The sequence below is a fragment of the Sporobolomyces salmoneus genome, assembly GCF_050403485.1.
Source record: "Sporobolomyces salmoneus JCM6883 DNA, S_salmoneus_JCM6883_v1_ctg5, whole genome shotgun sequence".
Lineage (NCBI taxonomy): Eukaryota > Fungi > Basidiomycota > Microbotryomycetes > Sporidiobolales > Sporidiobolaceae > Sporobolomyces > Sporobolomyces salmoneus.
Window position 1 is genome coordinate 286 of NW_027481158.1, and position 19,370 is coordinate 19,655.

Sequence of the window (19,370 nt, forward strand, 5' to 3'; positions counted from 1 at the left end):
TCGCTCTCCTTGGGCTATACGACTCGTGGCTGATAAGTGACCTCTATACACTCCAGGTCTCGGCTTCAAAAAGTTTCCGGTGCATTTACACCGCGGAAGGTCACCAAATGGCTTAGCCTGACCATATCGATCGAGATAGGGGGAGAAACGTGTTAGATCTAGAGTTTCAACAGCAGAGTGGACAGAGAGGAGCGAGATCGGCGGCGAATTTGCGAGTCGAGAATGATCGCTGGGCCTTGTAATTGATGCGTTCGGAGGTCGTCGAGTGTGCGATGTAAATTGGCGAAGAGAGAGCGCGAAATTTCAGAGAGAGCGTCTCTCGCCAGACTCTGTCGACTTGAAACCATCTCGACAAAGGTCGTGTGGCTAGAGAGATAGAAACAATCTCGACGAAGGTCTCTTAGCTAGAGAAATAGATTGCAAAGGGAACCGTAGCGAGGAAGGGTAAAATAACGAAGAAAAGGGTAACGAAGTGAACTTGCGAAAAATGAAAACAACGAAATGAGCGAAAACAGAGCGTCCATCTTTCATACGAGCTCATCTAGAGTCCATGATCAACTACAAGGAAATTCGCGATTCAGCTCTCTATCGTTAGCTGATAAATCGAGGAGAATCCTCACCTTTCTCAACTCGAACAACCACTCTCTATCCTCCTCCTTCCCGTCGTCAGGCGTCATCCACGCCCTCATTTCCTCCCTACATCTCTCCTCAGCCCGCTTACTTTCTCTCCAAATCCCCCTCTTCGTCATCTTCCTTCTCTCCCCTCCATCTTCCTCGTTTTCATCCTGACTGCTCCCCCCCTCAGAGAGTACGAAACTCGCCCGATTCTTCAACATTCTCTCCCTCTCCCCCTGAGCCCATCCATCCTCGACCTCGACCTCCCCTTCGTCCCCTTCCCCTCCAGTCGCCGCACCTTGTTCATCGTCCGCTACGTCGCCCCAATCAAGCTCGAGCTCGTCTTCTCCAGAGGGTCCGGAAAGGGAATACCATGAACAGGTAGAAGGGTCAAAGATCATTTCTCCTACGACTTTGACGCCTCCTCTTGAGGAACCTGATCCACCGGTCGGGAGTTTCGAAGGAGGTTGATGAGCGGGAGTCGAAGAGTCGAGTTTCGAATCGATCGAAGAAAGATCCGCCGCGATCAAAGTAGGGGAAGAGAATCCAGATCTCGAAGGAGAACCAATAGTCGAGGAGAAAGGGGAGATCAAAGCAGGTCGAGTAGAAGTCGAAAGTACTTTATCGAATTCTTTCAAGATCGATTCGTTTCCTTCCCATCTCTGCAAGACTGGGTTATACTTCATTTCTCCTTGAACTAGATCCAATCAACCTTCCCGTATCAGTACAAGCTAAAAAGTGCTGAGAAAGAGCGAGAGAGGAGAGAAAGAAGAAAACTGACTTTTCGGAGTAAATTGATTCTTCCCTGCTCCTGATCCTGCCCCTCCAGCTCCTAGGTGTCGAATCAAATGAGGTTCCCTCTTTCTTTTCTTCCCTCCCTTCACGTCCCTTTCCTTTTCTCCTTCTTTCTTCCCCATCATTATTCCCCTCTCCTCTCTTCCCTTCACCGCAGCACCAATTCCTCTCTTCTCCTGCTCCTGACCAACTCTCCCCAGAGACGCTCTAGACCCACTACTCGTGACCCTCGGTTTGGCCAAGACGGATTTCTCTCGTTCCTTCGAAACGGGTAAATCATCAAACCCATCCAATTCAGTTCCATCGCCATACTTCTCCTCTTCCTCCTCTTCCCTATCTCCTCTCTGATTCTGCTGCTGATTCCTGAGGGTCAAAGGTCGGGAGAGATACAGGGGAGGTTGTGAAGGAATTCTCAACGTCGAACTCGGATGATTCGAACTCGAAGGGCGAGACGGAGTGCCGAGGGAGGGACGGGATTTCGAAGCGGACGATAGAGTAGGTTGAAGGAGTCTAGCGGTAGCGGGTGTTGTACGAGATGCAGCGAGGGGAACAGGGGAAGCAGGAACTACGCTTAGCGGAGGAGCAGGAGAAGGAGGAAGAGGAGGGTTCGAATGAACTCTTTTCCTCACGCGGGAACTCGAGGCCGCGGTTGGGGCTGCGAAGGAAGGTCTCGTAGTCGTCGTCGAGATTGTCGTATTCGTCGAGGCTGCTGGGGAAGGGGATCGAAGGAGAGAGTTTCGTCGAGAAGAAGAAGAAAAAGCGGTTTCGTTGAGATTTCCGAGGGATCTTTTCCTTTCGATCGATCGAGCACCGGGAGAAGGTGCAGTTGAAGGTCGGAGATGTTGTTGAGATCGTTTAGGGCGAAGCGAGGGAGTAGAGCTCGGACCGGGGGAAGAAGCTGTTCTCGGAGGATGATTCGATGTCGACGTCGACGGTGTCGGTCTATCGATCGAGGTTCCTCCACTACCGGCTCTCGCTCGAGTCGTCGTCGAAGAAGCGGTAATTCGAGTTTGGTGATGGAGGTCTGATTGAGACCCGACAGTTCGGAGTGAGATCGTTCTCATTCGAATTCGATCTCGACTTGCTGTACTCGGTGCTGGTGGGGGCGGACCTCTTCTCGTCGTCGTCGAGGAGGGATGAGTAGCTTGAGCCGAAGAAGGTCGAGAGAAAGACGGACGAGGAAAAGAAGGGAGAGAATTCGTACTCGCGGTTGAACCGCTTCGACTGAGTGGAGTTCTCCGAGGGACGTTCGAGAAATCAGCGGGACTCGTATCGCTCCTCCTTGAAGTCGCGATTGATCTTCTTCCCATCGTCGTTGGCGAATTCGAAGTCGAATTCGAAGGAAGAGGAGGCGGTAACTTTCCCGCGCTCAAGCTAACGGTCCTCCTCCCTCCTTGCGTCCTCGCATTCTTCGCCATCGCCGCCTCCCTCGCTCTCACCCCCGAAATCGTTCTCATCCTCATTCTCATTTTCTCGACATTCCATTTCTCCTCTTCCTCCGCTTCCTGTCTCTTTCCCTCTCCCTCCTCCTTCGTCGTCCCCTTCTCACTCGATTGGGATAACGACAACTCTTTCCCCGTCTCATGTTCCTCTTCCTCCGTTTCTCGATGTCGTTCCAATCCTTCCAATTGTTCTTTCGTCGATTCAGCACCGCTGCTAGACGTGCGAAACAAGAGTCCTCTCCCGCCTCGTAATTCAAGTTTCTCCCTCAAGAGTCCTTGGAGATCGACTTTCTGTTGTTGATCGAAGGTTGCGGGGTCGAATTTATTCGGAGAAGGTGATTTTTCCGAAAACGAGAATTCACCATCACTCGTTGGAGGCGTGGTCGTTCCTCCTCCTCCTCCTCTTTCCTTACGAGATCTTGAGACGCTAGTCGTGTTGCCTCCAAGGAAGTAGGAAGGTAATTCAAGGTCCTGAAAGAATTCCGCATCTGAATCTTCTTCATCTGTCGTTGTTGTCGAGGTCGCTGTTGGAGCTGAGAGAGACGATTGAGTCGAGATGATTGACAGTCGGGAAGAGGGTGGAGCGGGAGAGAGTTGCGACGGGAGGGAAGGGATTTGAGTCGAAATCGAATCGATTGAAGAAACCCTCTCGGGATGAGTCGGTTCCTCCGAGCGCAACGAGGTGAGACTGGTTCGCGTTGCGAGGGAGAGAGCGGGAGTTATGGAGAAATGGGATTGAGTCGAAGGTAATTCGAAATCGATTTCCGATACTTGATCCGATTCATCCTCCGGATCTTCTTTGAACGAATCGATCGAAATCTTCTCCCTCAGAGGACGTGTCGTCGTCGTCGTCAAGGGATTCGTGGCGGTTGTTGAAGGCTGATCGTTGTTGTCGTCTTCGATCGATGAATGGCTCATCCAACTAGTTTTCTTTCCCACAATCCTCCCCGTAGCTCCTCCCATTATTCCCAACGGATCGTTCTTCTCCATCTCTACGCGTGGTGCACCTTGAGCACCTTGAGCCTGAGAAGAAGGGAACTCTAAATCCTGATCCCAATCCCCTTCTCCAACCTCCTCCACCTGTCCCCTCGGCGTACTCCCCAAATGAGTAACTTTCCCTCTCCCTCTCGAGCCCTCTGTTCCTGTTCCTGTCCCCGTAACTCCTGGTTTCGAGCTCAATAATTTTGATAACTCTGATCCTAATCGGATCGTCTGCATTTTCCCATTCCCTCCACTCTTCTCCTCTGATGTCGTCGTAGTGATTTCGTCGTCGAGACTAAGGTCGGCCAGGTTGACCCCCCTGAGAGTCCCAGAGGAAGAGACGGTCGAATCAGTCCCTACGCTCCTTAAAGAGTTCAAACTATCCCCCTTCTCCCTCTCCCTCTCTTTCCGTTTCCCTTTTTCGTTCAGTTTCGAATCCAATAACGAGAAGAAATTCTCCCCCTCCCTTTCTTGTCCTTCTTTATGGTCGTCCTCAGACGCAGGAGGGCGTGAGGAATCTAGAGCGAGACCGGAGGAAGAAGAATTTGAAGCTGGTAGAAGGAGACCTGAAGGAGGGAACTGGAAATCAGGGTCGGAATCCCATGATTCAAAGCCCTCTTCGTTCATCGCTGCCTGACGTCGAGTTAGAATTAGAGAGAGGGAGAGAAGGGGGAGGGGAAGTGGGAAAGAGAGGGCGGTGCGAGTATTCTTCGAGAGTTGCGGAGGATAGGTGCGGTGCGTCGGGCTGAACGGAAGCTGTCTGCGTACGGGCAAGTGGTCAGTGAACTGTCTGGAGAGGACGGAGGATAGGGAACAAGGGGACGGGGGAGTCGGAAACGATTCATGCGAGAGAGAGAACTCACGTTTTCCAACTCTGACTCTGTGTGCTGATGAGACCGGCTCAGTAGCTGATTGACCTTGAGTGACTGGAATCGTTGGCGAAGTCGACAGAGATGGACAAAGAGAAGTCGAGAAGAACGGGGAATCGAAAGGAAAGGGTTCGTGCGTTCCTCCCTTGGTTGGCGGTCGTCGCTTGACTAATACATGGACGATGTTCTGTGGTCGTGTGTTGGCGTTCAGCGAGTGAGGGCTGAGTGGTGAGAGAGAGAGAGCGAAATCGCCAGGTGGGGAGAAATTATTTTCTCATTCCTCTCTTCTCCTACTGAGCTGTTCTGACGCCATAGGACTGTATAAGAAGCTCTGCTACACGCCCTTCTACCTCTCTTTACCCCTCCTAGCAAGAATCTAAATTTCCAATATTTTCCTCTCTCAAAACGCGTCTCTTCCTTTCTCTGTCTTCATTCACTCTCATGCCGCCCCGCCGCTCCACGCGAGCCTCGACTACCCAGCCACAACCTCAACCAGCCCTCGAACCACCCTCTCCCAATTCCCTCGTCGGAAAAGGGAAGAAGTCGGTTCGTCGTTCAACAACAAACAAACCCTCTTCCACCGTCTCTACTTCAACTACTTCTACGCGACGTTCTACGAGGAGTGTCTCGGCTGCACCTTCGAATGTGACAGAGGATAGCGATAGTGGGAGCGAGTTATCAGAGGCAGAGGAGGAGAGTGAGAGTTCGGAGGAGGAGGAGGAGGAGGAACAACCTCGCCCTGCTAGGAGATCGACCGCTACGGGAGGGAGGAAAGTAGTCAACAAACCCACTTCAGTACCTTTTAGTCGAGCTAGCGCAAGAGGAGGGACGCGTGGGAAATCGAAAACTCCGGTCGTTCAAGAAGAATCGGAATCAGAGTCAGAACAAGTCAATGACGAGGCCTCAGAAGAAGAAGAGGAGGAAGAAGAGGAGGTGAAACCGACTCCGAACCCGCGATCGTCGAAAGGAAAGGGAAAAGCAGAAGTTGAATTACCTCCTTCACCGGAAATCACTCCGGCACCTCAAGACTCTGATGCCGAGGAAGAGGAGGATGATGGCGAGGAAGAAGGTGATAGCGAGGAGGAAGACGTTCCAGAGGAGGACGAGGAAGTTAAACCCGTCGTCAGTAAAGGGAAAGGGAAAGGAAAAAACGTTCGAGTTTCAATCGCTCTCCCAACTCCTGAACCTGATCAATCCGACGACGAGCAGGACGAGGCGGAGGAGATCTTCGTCGACGCTCAAGAGGAGGAAGAGGAAGAAGAAGAACCCGTTCAAACGACCCCTCGTAAACGTTCGACGACGACGAAAAAGAAACAAACACCACAAAAGAAACGAAGAATCGTCGATTCCTCTGACCCTGAATCCGACTCTGAAGCTGACCAAGTCGCTGAACCTCAAGCTGAAGATCCCCAAGTCCAAGTCGAAGAACAAAAGCTCGATCAACAACCTCCAGTAGCTCAACCCGTCCCCGTTCCCGCTCAAACTCCTCCTTCACCTCCCAAACCCGAAATCGTTAAACCTCCCCCTCCCCCTCCTCCTCCTACGGCACTGACGGCCTCCGCGCTCGCCTCGATCGCCCGTCAAGCCGCAATTGATCATGCTTCGATTTCAGCCACGAGAGAGAAAGAATTGATTGGGAAACCTAGGTTGGTGATTCATCAACTAGTATTAGAGAACTTCAAATCGTACAAGGGGAGAGGAGTGATCGGTCCATTCCACAAGGTCAGTGCTCTCTCTCTCTCTCTCTCCTAGCTTACCTCCTCTCGAGAAGAAAAGTTTGAGGGACAGAGCGCTGATTAGACTGTGTTTTCGGGATGGAGTTAGTCTTTCTCTTCGATTGTCGGACCGAACGGATCTGGTAAATCAAACACTATCGACGCATTACTATTCGTCTTTGGGTTCCGAGCCTCCAAAATGCGTCAAGGGAAATTCTCCGAGCTTATCCACAACTCTGGACCCGTTGCTGGTGAGAACGAGAACGGTGAGGAGAATGATGGAGAAGGGATGGAATGGGATCAAGAAGCAGACGACAGTGGCTCGGAAGAAGAAGTTGGGAGGAAGGGGAAAGGAAAAGGAGGCAAGAAAGGGAAGGGAAAGAAAAAAGAAACGGAAAATTATAGTCGAGGAGGAGGATGCGATTTCGCTACAGTAGAAGTTTGGTTTCGTGAAGTGATTGATCTCGTACGTCTCCCTTCCCCTTCTCTCCCTCTCCCATCTCCCTCGAATCGCAATCGCCCGACTGACCCTTGCCGAACCGAACGAGTGTTATAGCCTGGAAGTAAAGACGATTTCAAAGTCGTTCCAAACTCTCAACTGATCGTAGCCCGTACCGTCAAACGAGACAATACGACGAAATATACCGTCAATGGGAAGACTGTCACGGCGGGGGAAGTCAAGAGTTTGTTATTGGGAAGAGGGATCGATTTAACTCATAATCGATTCTTGATTCTCCAAGTCAGTTTCTTTCCCCCTCTTTCGTATAAAGCGGGTGGAACGACTGACTGACATGTACGTATGTGTGTGTACAGGGTGAGGTAGAGAGTATCGCTCAGATGAAACCGAAAGGAGTGAACGATTCGGATGAAGGATTATTGGAATACCTCGAAGATATCATCGGAACCGCTCAGTAAGCAACCTCCCTCGCTCTCTTCTTTCTCGTCATCCTCCAAACGCAAACGAGATGGAGCTCATCGTCGATGTGTTGGTGTTGCGGGTAGATACAAACCGCAAATCGAAGAAGCTTTGCTCGAAGTTGAAAAATTGGGAGAATCTCGACAATCTCAAATGAATCGAGTAAAACTAGTCGAGAAAGAAAAAGGTGCCCTTGAAGTACGTCCCTTCGCGGAGAAGCTCTCTCTTCGTGCTCGTTGACTTGCTTACTGATTGACTGAACGAATTTGTGGTCGTAGTCTCGCAAAAAAGACGCAGATTCGTACCTCCGAGATCAACTCGAATTAGTTTCGTTACAGAATCAATTGTATCAGAGAAACGCTCATCAAGCTCAAGCTGACAAGATTGAAGTCGAATCTCGAGCTGTACGTCTGCCTCCTCCTCCCTCTCCCTTTCTCTTTTGCTCAAGCTGACGGCGTTCGATTGAGGGGTTCTTCAGGCTGCTGCGAAACAAGAACTCGATGAAGAGCTGGAGAAACAGAAAGCTGATCGAGAGAAATATACCGAAGATCAAGTTTACTACGAACAACAAAAAACCGAATGCAAAGTTCGTCGTCCCTTTCCATGCCTTCCCCCTCTCTCCCTCCTCTCACTGACTCTTGCTCGCGTTCCCAGGCTGTCGAAGACGAAGTCGCTCGAATCGAGAAAGATCTCGCGACTCTCAAGAAGACCGACGTTCAATTAACCGAACAACGTAAATCGCTCTCGACCAAGATCAAGAAACTCGAGAAATCTCTCTCCGAAGATCGACACGGGAAAAGTGAAGCCGAGAATTCAATGAGGAATCATGGAGAAACTCTAGAGAAGTTTGGAGGGGAGAAGGAGAAATTGAAGGGAGAATTGGAGAGGGAACAGGAGGAATTGGGGAAAGTGATGGACGCTTTACGAGGTTCGTTCGATTAACTCTCTTGCACTTCACGGAAGAAATCTGAAGCGACGTGCCTTCGTTTGAGCGGACAGATAAAATCGAAGGATTCTCGACTCAGATCGAAACGGAACAACAAGCTCTTGCTCCTTGGAAAGAACAAATCGAGGAGAAACAGAACGAAGTAAAGATCGCTCAACAACAACTTGACGACTTGCGGGGGAAGGGGGAGAGCGTCAAGGCGGATATCGAGCGAACTCAGACCGAATTGGAGGAGTTGAAGGAGAGTCGAACGACAAAGGTTAGTTCTCTCACTTTCGCGCCCTGTCCCCTTTTGCATCTTGCCGACGTATCGTCGTGTAATAGCTCGCCGAATTGAAAGACCTCCAGAAACAACGCAAATCGATCGCGACCGAAGTTTCCTCGACTCGCGAGCGTCTTCAAGCCGAAAAGACCAACGAAGCGAAGTACCGCACCAAAGTCGTCGACGCTCGATCGAAGACCGCCGAAGCGAAAGCCAGTCAAACTGCACGTCGTTCCGCCGGAGACGTCTTGTCGGCGGTTCTCAAACTGAAAGAACAAGGACGTTTACCTGGATTCCACGTGAGTTCGGCTCTTCCATTAGCTCTCAGTATCTCTGAGCTGAGCGTGAGATCGAATCTACAGGGTCGTCTCGGAGATTTGGGACGAATCGACGACAAATACGACGTTGCGATCTCTACCGCCGGAGCTGGGGGACTCGATTCGCTCGTTGTCGATTCTCGCGAAACGGCCGAAACGATCTTCGAACACCTACGACGATATAACGTTGGACGAGCACAATGTCTCGCGTTGGATCGATTCGGTCAAGTCGATTTATCCCCCATCGCGACCCCAGGGGAAACTCGTCGATTGTTCGATCTCGTTACTCCGAAGGATCCGATCTACGCTCCAGTATTCCTCCACACGTTACGAAACACTCTAGTCGCGAAAACTTGGGAAGAAGCTCATTCGGTTTCTTCGGGGAAAGTCGATGGTCGTCGCTGGAGAGTCGTCACGATCGATGGAAATATTGCTGAAGCATCCGGAGCGGCTCAAGTAGGAGGTTCGAGACCGTTGAGAGGGAGAATGAGTTCGAAAATCGCCAAAGACGATTTCTCTCCGGAACAAGTCGCGAGGTTCGAACAGGAGGAAGAATCGGCGAATGAGAAACTGAGGGAGTTCTTGGATGATCACAAGAAGGTTGAGGATGAGTTGAAAGGATTGGAGAAACAGTTGAGAGAGATTGAGGGGGAGATCCCGAAGAGGGAGATGGACCTCGAGGCGAATGAGAAAGATGCGGCAGAAAAGGAGGAATTACTCGAGGAGCTACAGTAAGCACTCTTTCCTCTCTCGAGACCGTTCTACTTGACTGACTCGTGTCTCCTCTCTATAGATCTCATAGCAAGCCCGACGCAGGAGATGTAAAACGCATCTCTCAACTCTCGAAATCGATCGAAGGATTTGAGAAAGAACTCGACAAGCTTCGCTCGAAAGCCTCGGGTTACGAAGAACGAATCAACAAACTTCAAGCTCAAATCGAAGAAGTCGGAGGATTGAAACTCAAGTCTCAGAAAGCGAAAGTTTCGGATCTACAAGAACAGATTCGACACAACGAGGATCGATTCGTGAAAGCTAAAACTGGGAAAGCGAAAGCCGAGAAGGATCTCGCGAAGTTACTCAAGAACATCGAAGGCAACACGGCGAAACTCGAGGAAAGTCAGGCGGAGGTAGCGGAAATCGTCGAGCAACTCGAGGTCAATACGGCGGAGATGGATCCCATTCGTGAGACGGTCGATAGTATCAGAGAAGCGTTGACGGATAAACGAGAGGAACTTCAGACGCTCAAGGCCGAGTTGGACGAGCAAGAGGGTGCGATCATCGAATTCAAGAAACTCGAGGCAAGTCTACTCACTCTGCTCTCTCTCTCTTTCTCGTGCTAACGGGTTACTCCCTCATTCAGGCGAAGCTACGAGCTACTTTCAATGATCACGAGAAGCAGCTGAAAGAGATGAACCGAATCTTTGATCATTGGACTTCGAAACTCGGAGAACTCGAAATGCCGGAAACTGATCAGTGAGCTCGTCTCACTTTCTCTACCTTCGCACGAGCTGACGGCGGATTGCTTCTCGCAGACTCGATGACGAAGACGACGATGATGAAGACGAGGAGAACGCTGTTCGCAAAGTCCGATTCGAGGACGTTCTCCGAGTGCTTGAACCTGAAGAGATCGACTCAATCGATGGCAAGAAACTCAAAGCTGATATCGCTTTCCTCGAAGGTGAGTCCTCGCCAAACTTCTTCTCTCTCTCGACGTTCTCTAACGCTCCGTCTTACTCGGCGAAACAGAGCGACTCGAAAAGAACACTGCCGATCTCGCCGTCCTGCAAGAGTACCGACGACGAAACGAAGAGTTCCGTAAACGAGCCGAAGAGTTTGAAGCCGTTTCGAAAGAATGGGAGAGCGCGAAGAACCAAGTTACGGAACTTCGAAATCAACGACTCGTACAGTTCATGAAAGGATTCGGAATCATCTCGAACAAACTCAAGGAGATGTATCAGGTGAGCTCTCAATCATCCCCCGTTCTCGACTTGTGACTGATTCCGACTTCGCTCGATAGATGATCACGCTCGGAGGAAACGCTGAACTCGAATTATACGATTCGGCTGATCCCTTCTCCGAAGGTATCCTCTTCTCAGTCATGCCTCCAAAGAAGAGTTGGAAAAACATCTCGAACCTGTCCGGAGGAGAGAAAACCCTCTCTTCGCTAGCTCTCGTTTTCGCTCTTCATGTTTACAAGGTGAGTTTGCTCTCTCTCCTCAGTCGATATCCTACTGATCCGGAGAGACTCTCACTAGCCTACGCCGCTATACTTCATGGACGAGATCGACGCCGCTCTCGATTTCCGAAACGTTTCAATCGTCGCGAATTACATCAAGGATCGAACAAAGAACGCTCAATTCATCATCATCTCGCTACGTAACGTAAGTTCTCCTCTCACGTTCTCTCGGAATCGGTCCGATACTAAAGTGAAAGCGTCCTTGCAGAACATGTTTGAACTTTCGGCTCGATTGATCGGAATCTACAAAGTAGCGAATCAAACCCGAAGTGTTGCGATCGGTGAGTCATCTCTGCGCGCATCCGTTTGTTCGTCGTACTGATTCGCCTACGTTGATGGTCCCACAGACAACAAAGAGCTATCAGAGCTCAAAGTCGAAGACGACGACGACGACAATGAACCTCAACCTGTTCGAGCTCCTCGGAGTCGAGGCGAACTCACAAACTGATGATACCCCAGCTTAGCTACTTAGGATTGATGTATACACTGCTTATTCTCTCTCTCTCTCCTCCATCTTCGTCTTTCGTATTCTTATCCTCTTCTTAGGCTTTCACTTTATTGATCCCTCAGTCTTATTCGTTCGGTCTCCTGCGATGACACTCACTTACGACTCTCTAGGATCGCGAGACGTCAGTTGAGAGCAACCAAGATAAAATCATCGGTCTCTCTCTCTCTTTGCTCTTTTCGGTCGAGGAGAAATGAGCTCAACCACTGGAGGGAGCTTCAATTGAGGGAACGGTAGGAACGGTATAGTATAGTGCTACGCACAAAACGACGAATAAAGGGGGTAATAGGATACTGGGCAAAAACCATCAAAGGAAGGACCGAACGAAACTCGAAAACGAAAGCGAAGAGAATCAATCACGAGGGACGAAGACGAGGTTGATATCGTGGGGGCGAAGGAGGAAGATATTGAGAGGCTGCAACAACACCCGCAAGAGAGAGTAAGCTTCCCTGACAGGAGAGCAAGAGTGCATACAAGACTCACTTTGAGAATCCTATCATGCCTTTCGTTCTCCGATTCTCCTTCTTTCAACTCCCATTCTTCTTTCTCTGAAGCAGGTGGTTCAACTTTGAACTTGTGAAGAACGGAAGCGACGAGAGCGACGGATTCAACTGCGACGAAAGCGAAATGAGCTTAGGACCACGACCGAAAGAAGAAGAAGAAGAAGAAAGTTTACCGAGGGCGAATTGGCGACCAGGACAGCCACGAGGTCCAGAGTTGAAGGGAAGGACTAGGAGGATGCCCCCAAGCATCAGTCCGGGAGAGACAGATGCTTCACGAGCCAAACTCACAAGCTTTCATCGATTCACTTTGGTTCTCCTTATCCATTTCGAGGAACCTTTCCGGTTTGAACGCACACGCATCTTCCCAGTTCAAGTAGTGTACTCCTTGAACGTGTTCGCGGAGTTGAGCATGGGTAGGAACGGGGACAGGGTTCCCTTCTTCTGAACTTCCATCTTTCGCGACTTTTTTCGAGGGAAGAATGGTCGGCGCGATTGACTTCTTGAGGAGGACTTGAACGGGTCCTGCGAGTCGTAGAGTCTCTTGAATGACGGCGAGGGTGACGGGGAGAGAACGAAAGGAAGAATAAGAGAGGGAACGGAACGAGGTAGAAGAATTCGATTCGAGGTGAGTTGAAACTTCTTTGGAGATTGCTTCTTGCCATTGTGGGTAGATGGCGAGGAAGGCGAAGACGGCAGCAATAGTTCCGGCAGTAGTCTCTGTTGAAGTGAGAGTTTGCGAGTCAGCTTTGACCAATAGATTCGAACGAGAGACGTTCTTGAAGTCTTACCGTGACCAGCGATGAGGAAGATGAAAGCGTCACTGACTGTGAGCGAACGAGGTTTCCAATATCAGCGAGAGAACAAGATGATCGAGATCCGTGCTCACAAAGTTCTTGATCCGAGAGTCTCGTTTTCGCTTCTTCGAGAGCATTCGCACGACAAAGTAGAGAGAGGATATTTTGTTTCTTGTGATCATCGTCCTCCTCCTTCTCGATCGTCTTGACTTCCTCAACTCGTTTCGCAACGATTTCTCGCAATTGTTTTTCGAACATTTCTTTTCCCGAGATCGCCTCCGTGAAGTAAGTCGTGAACGGGAAGATCTGAGGAAGGAAAGCGAGAGGAACCCAATTCTTGAGGATCGAAGATGAGGCGGCGTAGAAGGAAGAGGTAGAAGAGTTCGGATCTTCGGAATTTGAGGTGAGAGATTCAGGCCATCCAAATTCGATACCGAATCCAGCTCGTCCCATGACCTACAGAGACCGCTTCAGTACAGAATTGAGAGAGATGGTGAAGGAATACTGACGAGTAGAGCGAGTCTACCCCAAACTCGTTCGGAATTGGTGATCAAAACTCCTTCGTTCCCTTCCTCTTGAGCTCGTTTACCCATTTCTTCGATCCATCTCCCGACGTAATCGATCGTCGCATCCCAGAGTGCCGAGTTGTTGCGTTCAGAGAAACCAGACATGACTACTCGTCGATGACGCTTCCACTCGTTTCCTTCGACAGTTAAAACGCTCGGTCCGAAGAGATTGGCCGCAGATCCGTTCGACTCGGGATCCTTGACGAAATGTTGATGATCGTGATTGATTTGTTGAATCGCCTGTTGGAGTCGACTACCGCAATAAGCTTTCTTTCATGAAGCTGATTCCGGAATCACCAACTCACTTGAGCGTCCGCTATGAGGAAAGTAACGACGGGAGGAAAGAGCGAAGGTACGACGAGGACGTTCGAGTTGTACTTGCGGTAGAGATCAGTCTTAAGGGTCCACATGCAGCTGACCGTAAGGTTGAAGCGAAAATGCGAGGGGAAGAAGACTTGTCCGAATTCGGAGTAGGGCTTGATGAGGGCGACGAATCCAGGTTGACCACTGTCAACGAGACTGGAGTCAGTGTGCTGAACGAGAGAGGGAAGGAGAGAGAAGAGGAAGGAGGACTTGCCGAGTTGAATGAAGGACTGAAATCACCTTGACGAGCCACCAGGCTACGAGGATGAGAGCGGCGTGAGCAGAGTAGATCAGCCACGACATACTGACTGCAAGTGTCTAGTGAGAGGAGGAGGTGAGTGAGAGAGAGGAAGAGAAGAGAGAGCGAACTAGTCGTTTTTCTGCAGCTCGCTCGAGAGCTCTCGGAGAGTCGGGATCTCCCAGAAGCTGCATACAACCACCGATCTTCTCGAACAAAGTTCTGAACGGTCTTGAGAACGTCGAGTCTCGGTAGTTCCGAAGTCCGGAACGCGTCCCGGCCTGAAGATCGGGCTTGAAAGAGCGCGAAGAGGGAGAGAGTGAGCTATGAATGACTACACTTCGAAGCATGAAGGGGATCAAGATATGAATAAGAACAATGATATCGGCAGGCTAATACACCTCGACCCGAGAGAGAAACACGAAAGGGGAATAGGAGACAGACTCGAGAAAGAAAAACGAGAACAATAAAACTCCTCTACGCATACCCGACACTCTTCCTCGCTCCTCCTCCTGCTCTAGGACCCCCGACGTTCTCTTTATCGTACAGTGCCGAGCTTGAACGTTGACTCGTTCGTTCGACGATACTTGTTCCGTCTCGGAATCGAGTTCGGAATAGCACTGTGAAACAAGAGGAAGTCAGTGAGCACAGGAATGATGTAAGGACAACGTTGTACGCACCATTCGCGTTTGCGAAGAGACCGTCTTTGAGGGAAACGACGATGAACTGACTTCCCTTGAAACGGGTTCGGAATAATCGACCAATGTTTTCGGCTGAAGGAGCGAAACGAAGGATCAGCTACAGAACGAGGTCATAGAAAAAGGAGGGACTCACTATGTGATAGATCGAGAGCAGCATCGATTTCGTCGAGGATGTACATCGGTGCTCTGCGAGGGAGAGAGCGAGTCAGCCGAGAATTCCTCGCCTTGATGAAGCGAGACTTACGGTTTGAACCGCAGTAGCGACATGATGAGAGACAAGGCGATCAGAGATCTGACAAACAAGCACTGAGTCAGCTCATTCAAGGAGAAAGCGAAAGTAGTCAAGTCACCTTTGACCTCCGGACAATTCCGTCAAACTTGCCTTCCAAACCTGTCCCAACCTCACCTTGACCTCGAGTCCGAACGTGATCTCTTTCCCGTCCAGCGGTTGTAGCTTGCAGAAGTTGCCCGGTAAGAGTTCAGCGAAGATGTTGCCGAATTCGCTGCGAATTCACCTGGTTAGTTCTCGCTCTGTCGGTCCGAGAAATAGGATAGACCCACGCGTTGACGATACCCCAAGTCTTCTCGAGCGTCTCCTTCTTGTGTTCGTCGAGTTTCGCGACTGTCTCTTCGATCTTCGTTTTGTCCTTGACGACTTGTCGATACATCGCAAGGAGATCCTTCTCCTTCTTCTCAACACTGCAGGCATCCTCACGCATTAGTCGAGCTCCGAATCTCTGCAAGGAAAGATGCTCACCTGTCAATCATGGTTAGGACTTTCGGATTCACTTTCCGTTTCATCTTGCGATGATTCTCCTCGAGTTGTCGACACTTCTCTCTCGCGTTGCCCATATCGAGTCCCGCAAAGTTATAAGGAGAGTTCTCTTTACCGAAGGTGCTGCACCCAGCAAGCGAGTCGACATCAGAACGAGAAGTCTCCCGAGCGAGAGAGAAAAGAGAACTCACCGACACTCGTCTTGAATCCATTCAAACTCAGCCTCCCTCTTCGCAACCTTGTTCGAAGCGTCCTTCGCATCCTTCTTCGCTTTCTCAACATCCTTATCGATCTGAGTAACCTTGAGATCGTTATCGACTAAATCTTTCTTCTTCCCGTTGATAGCATCTTTCAAGGAATCGAGCTCATCGTTGAAGGCTGTGATCATTTTCGTCTCTTCCGCAATCTTGGCTTCGATCGAACGGTACTCCTTCGTTGAAGAGGTGACCTTTTCTTGAGCGGTCGAGAGAGCGTCGCGAAGGGAAGTGAGGTAAGTTCGAGCTTCGGCGAGTTCAGTTCCACTCGTAGCGATATCTTTCTTGATTTGATCTGCACATACACGTCGAGCCATCCCTCGTCAGCTCAACGAGCGAGAGAGTCAGGAAGAATAAGAGAAGAAGAAGATCTCACCGAGTTCAATCGAATCAGTCATCGCATCGTTCCTCAAATTCGCCACCGCTTCCTCCAACTTCGCAACCTCTGCTTTCTTCTTGACGATATCCGCTTTGATCTGTTTCACTTTCCCCCCTTTGTCCTTTTGCAATTCGGTCATTTCTCGTTCGATTCGTTTCACTTCGGATTGAGCGTCCGAGATTTTCGTTCGGAGCTCGTCTCCTTTCGATTCGAGTTCGTTGATGGTCTTCTTGAGTTGTTCGACTTCGGCGATCACCTACGAGTGACAGAGAAAGAGGCGGTCAGAGCAGGGACACGAAGGGAGAAGGGAGATTGAACTCACTCGAGTAGCGTTACTGTTGGCGACAGACTTCTCAAGTAGCGAGAGAGCATGAGCTTTCGTATCGAGAGCTTTCTTGAGGTCGACCGCACCCTTCGAACGTTCGAGTTGACGATCGATTTCCTCCAAGCTCGCTCTTCTCTTCGCGAGTTCCTGTTCGAGTCGTCTCAATTCCTGAACCTTGACGAGTACTTTATCGTTCGGAGTTGATCCTCCACTCATTCCCGCCGAAGTATCGTAAACGTCTCCGTCGTATGTAACACACTTCATCCTGACGGCCGGATCATCCGTACATCTCTTCGCGATATGTTTATTCGGAGCGACTAAAACGTTCCCAAAGACGTATTCGAGTGCTTTCGAGACTTTCTTATCGTAACGAATCAAATCGAGGGCGAGTTTCGCACCGTGTTTCTCGGCGGCAGCAACTCGATTTCGATCGGCGACGGTAGTTTGAAGGTTCGAAACGGGAAGGAGAATCGTCTTCGTTTTGATCGTTTTCGCTTTGATGAACGCCGAGACGGTCGTATCGTCTTTGACGGCGACATTGTAGAGTCGTCCTCCAGCGGCGATTTCGAGCGCTGTTGCGGCGACGGAATTCGATTCGTCGAGTTCGACTAGACTCGCGATCGTACCGTAGACGGAAGAACGGTCAAAGTTCGGATAAGGATCGTCGGCTCGGAAGTCGGTACGTGAGACTTCGTTTCGTTTCGCATCTCGTTTCTGCGACCAACGATGAGATCAGTACAATTAAAAAGACGCACGAGTAGGGGCGACGTACCCGCTTGACCTGTTCGAATTGACCGATCTCTTCTTCCCTTCTATTCGTCAACTCTGCTTCCTGAGCCTCATCGTACCCCGAAGCTTTCAACCTCTTCTCCAATTCCTCCTTCTCCTTTCTCGCCGCTTCCAAACTCTGCAACAACCCTTTACTCTCCGAAGCCGCTTTCTTCGCCTTCGGTTCCTTGTCCTTGAGTTCCTTCTGCAAAGACTCGATCTTGTGTTTCGCGAGTTGTCCTTCCGTCGCCAAACTTCCGGCAAGCTCTTTCGCCGCGGCGAGTTGTCCTTCGTATCCAGATGATTTCGCATCTTTTGAGAGACCTTTACCGTATTCGATTGTTTGAAGGAGATCTTCGGAAGAGGCGAGGGAAGCGACGGCAGAATCAAAGGCGGCTTGTTTCGCGGCGAAAGTTTCGGATGTCTTGGTTGCTGATGCTTCTCGCGCTTGTCGTTGTTCAGTGAGCTAGTCAATCCAATCCGAGTCAGGGTTTGCCAAAAGATGCGATGATTCTGAATCGAATTGACTGACCTCTTTCGCAGATCGCTCGAGCTCTTTAATCTTTGCCTCCTCCTCTTTGATCTCTTTCGTCTTTCCATCAGCTTGAGTCTTGAGCTTCGTGATCTCCATATCCACAGCGTTCAGTTGTTTCTCGAGTGCTTGAACTTTTCCTCCTTTCGCGAGTTCCTGTTCAGTCGACAAGTGTGATCAATCAAGGGGATAGCGATGATAGAGCGGCCTTTCGACTCACAGCATCACGTTGTTTTTCAATCCTCGTCATTTCCTTCTCCATTTTCCCAATCTCTCCTTCCATTCTACTTCTCGCCTCGACCGCTTCCTTCTTCTTCTCTTCCCCCTTCTGTACCAATTCCCTCGCTTTCTCAACCTTGGCATGATCCTGTAACCATTCATACGCAATCACCAATTTACTCAATTTCTCCAACTCGCTCAACGTCTTCTGATACTCGAGAAACACTCGTTTCTCTTCCCTCAATCGATCTAATTTCGGCGTAATCTCTTCGTCGAGTAGGGAGAGGATCTCTTCAAGTTTCTTCTCCTTCTTCGCCATAGTTTTAATCGCTTTATCTTTCTTTTCTTCAAACATACTTGTTCCCGCAGCTTCTTCGATCATTGAGAGGATCTCTTGTGGTCGCATGTTGAGGACTTTCGTGATTTTACCTGTCAAGTCACGTTGATCTATCAGCTCAGAGTATCGCGGAGCTAAGTAGGACGACGAGCTGACCTTGCATGATGAGGAAATTCGGATTATTGATGTTGAGTTGAACGCTCTGGAACAAGCTCTGAACTTGCTGCTGAGTCGATCGATGTCCACATACGAGGTACTTGCTCTGACCATTCACCGAGATCTGAACCACTCGACCTCAATAAATCAGTTCGTTAACCAGGTCGCGCAAGAACGAAAAGGAGGAAAACAAACCTGACGAGTAACCGAAATCTCCGCCATATTCTCAAACCCGACCGGAGCTGACGACTTGTCTGAATTATCGAATACGATCGTTACTGATGCTCTCGTAACTCCAGCTTGACCTCGTTTGTAAATCAAATCCAACAAGTTTTGCGCGCGAACCTGCAGAACATCAACGTCTTACATCTCAGCATGAATTGCGGCTGGATGTGAAGAACATCGATAGCTTACGGTAGTCATATTTGTGATCCCTAACACGAAACAGATCGAGTCCAAGATGTTTGATTTACCCGATCCATTCCTGAACCAACCAACGTCTTCCCGTCAGCGCCAACTCGTACAGTAGAGAGAATAGGGACTCACAATCCAGTGATCGCATTGAAAGAAGAGTCCCATCCCGCGATACTCGTCCGGACGGGATAGGATTTGAATCCATCCAAGATGAGTTCAGTTACCCTCATTTATTCCCTCTTGAAACCTCTCCACAGCCTGTACGACTTGATTACGCGTTCATCAGATTCGCAAAACCGCTCTGATAGACAAAAAGACGTACCAAGACGAGGTGAGGAGCCGCTAGAGGTGAAGAAAACAATCGAGGTTGAATGAGTCGAAAAGTCGAGGAGGAGAGACGCTGGGCTGGTAAGCGCCGTTCTGATCGATTAACTGAGTGTCGTGAAG

At 49.9% G+C, this 19,370-nt stretch overlaps 3 protein-coding genes across 3 annotated transcripts; 1 reads left to right on the plus strand and 2 right to left on the minus strand.

The window, feature by feature from the left end:
* Positions 1–537: 537 nt before the first annotated feature.
* On the minus strand, positions 538–4,460 carry JCM6883_006826 (uncharacterized protein; the record flags this gene model as incomplete). Its single annotated transcript, XM_076629324.1, has 3 exons — positions 538–558; positions 621–1,312; positions 1,397–4,460. The coding sequence occupies 3 exons, from the start codon at positions 4,458–4,460 to the stop codon at positions 538–540; spliced, it is 3,777 nt and encodes a 1,258-aa protein (XP_076490446.1).
* A 683-nt stretch (positions 4,461–5,143) lies between these two features.
* Positions 5,144–11,542, plus strand: SMC4 (condensin subunit SMC4; the record flags this gene model as incomplete). Its single annotated transcript, XM_076629325.1, has 19 exons — positions 5,144–6,424; positions 6,527–6,883; positions 6,974–7,156; positions 7,231–7,328; positions 7,420–7,531; positions 7,612–7,737; positions 7,812–7,919; positions 7,988–8,261; positions 8,333–8,538; positions 8,604–8,840; positions 8,904–9,589; positions 9,652–10,156; positions 10,219–10,331; positions 10,391–10,536; positions 10,605–10,816; positions 10,876–11,055; positions 11,114–11,239; positions 11,303–11,375; positions 11,442–11,542. 19 exons carry the CDS (start codon positions 5,144–5,146, stop codon positions 11,540–11,542), a joined length of 5,124 nt encoding a protein of 1,707 aa, XP_076490447.1.
* Positions 11,543–11,951: 409 nt separating this feature from the next.
* On the minus strand, positions 11,952–19,153 carry SMC2 (condensin subunit SMC2; the record flags this gene model as incomplete). Its single annotated transcript, XM_076629326.1, has 25 exons — positions 11,952–12,014; positions 12,083–12,210; positions 12,276–12,329; positions 12,391–12,819; positions 12,891–12,926; positions 12,989–13,352; positions 13,406–13,702; positions 13,768–13,969; positions 14,551–14,683; positions 14,744–14,836; positions 14,898–14,950; positions 15,009–15,056; positions 15,115–15,267; positions 15,326–15,463; positions 15,522–15,662; positions 15,731–16,088; positions 16,170–16,428; positions 16,495–17,211; positions 17,270–17,731; positions 17,798–17,953; positions 18,018–18,445; positions 18,510–18,633; positions 18,705–18,854; positions 18,924–18,993; positions 19,056–19,153. The coding sequence occupies 25 exons, from the start codon at positions 19,151–19,153 to the stop codon at positions 11,952–11,954; spliced, it is 5,154 nt and encodes a 1,717-aa protein (XP_076490448.1).
* Positions 19,154–19,370: the final 217 nt, after the last annotated feature.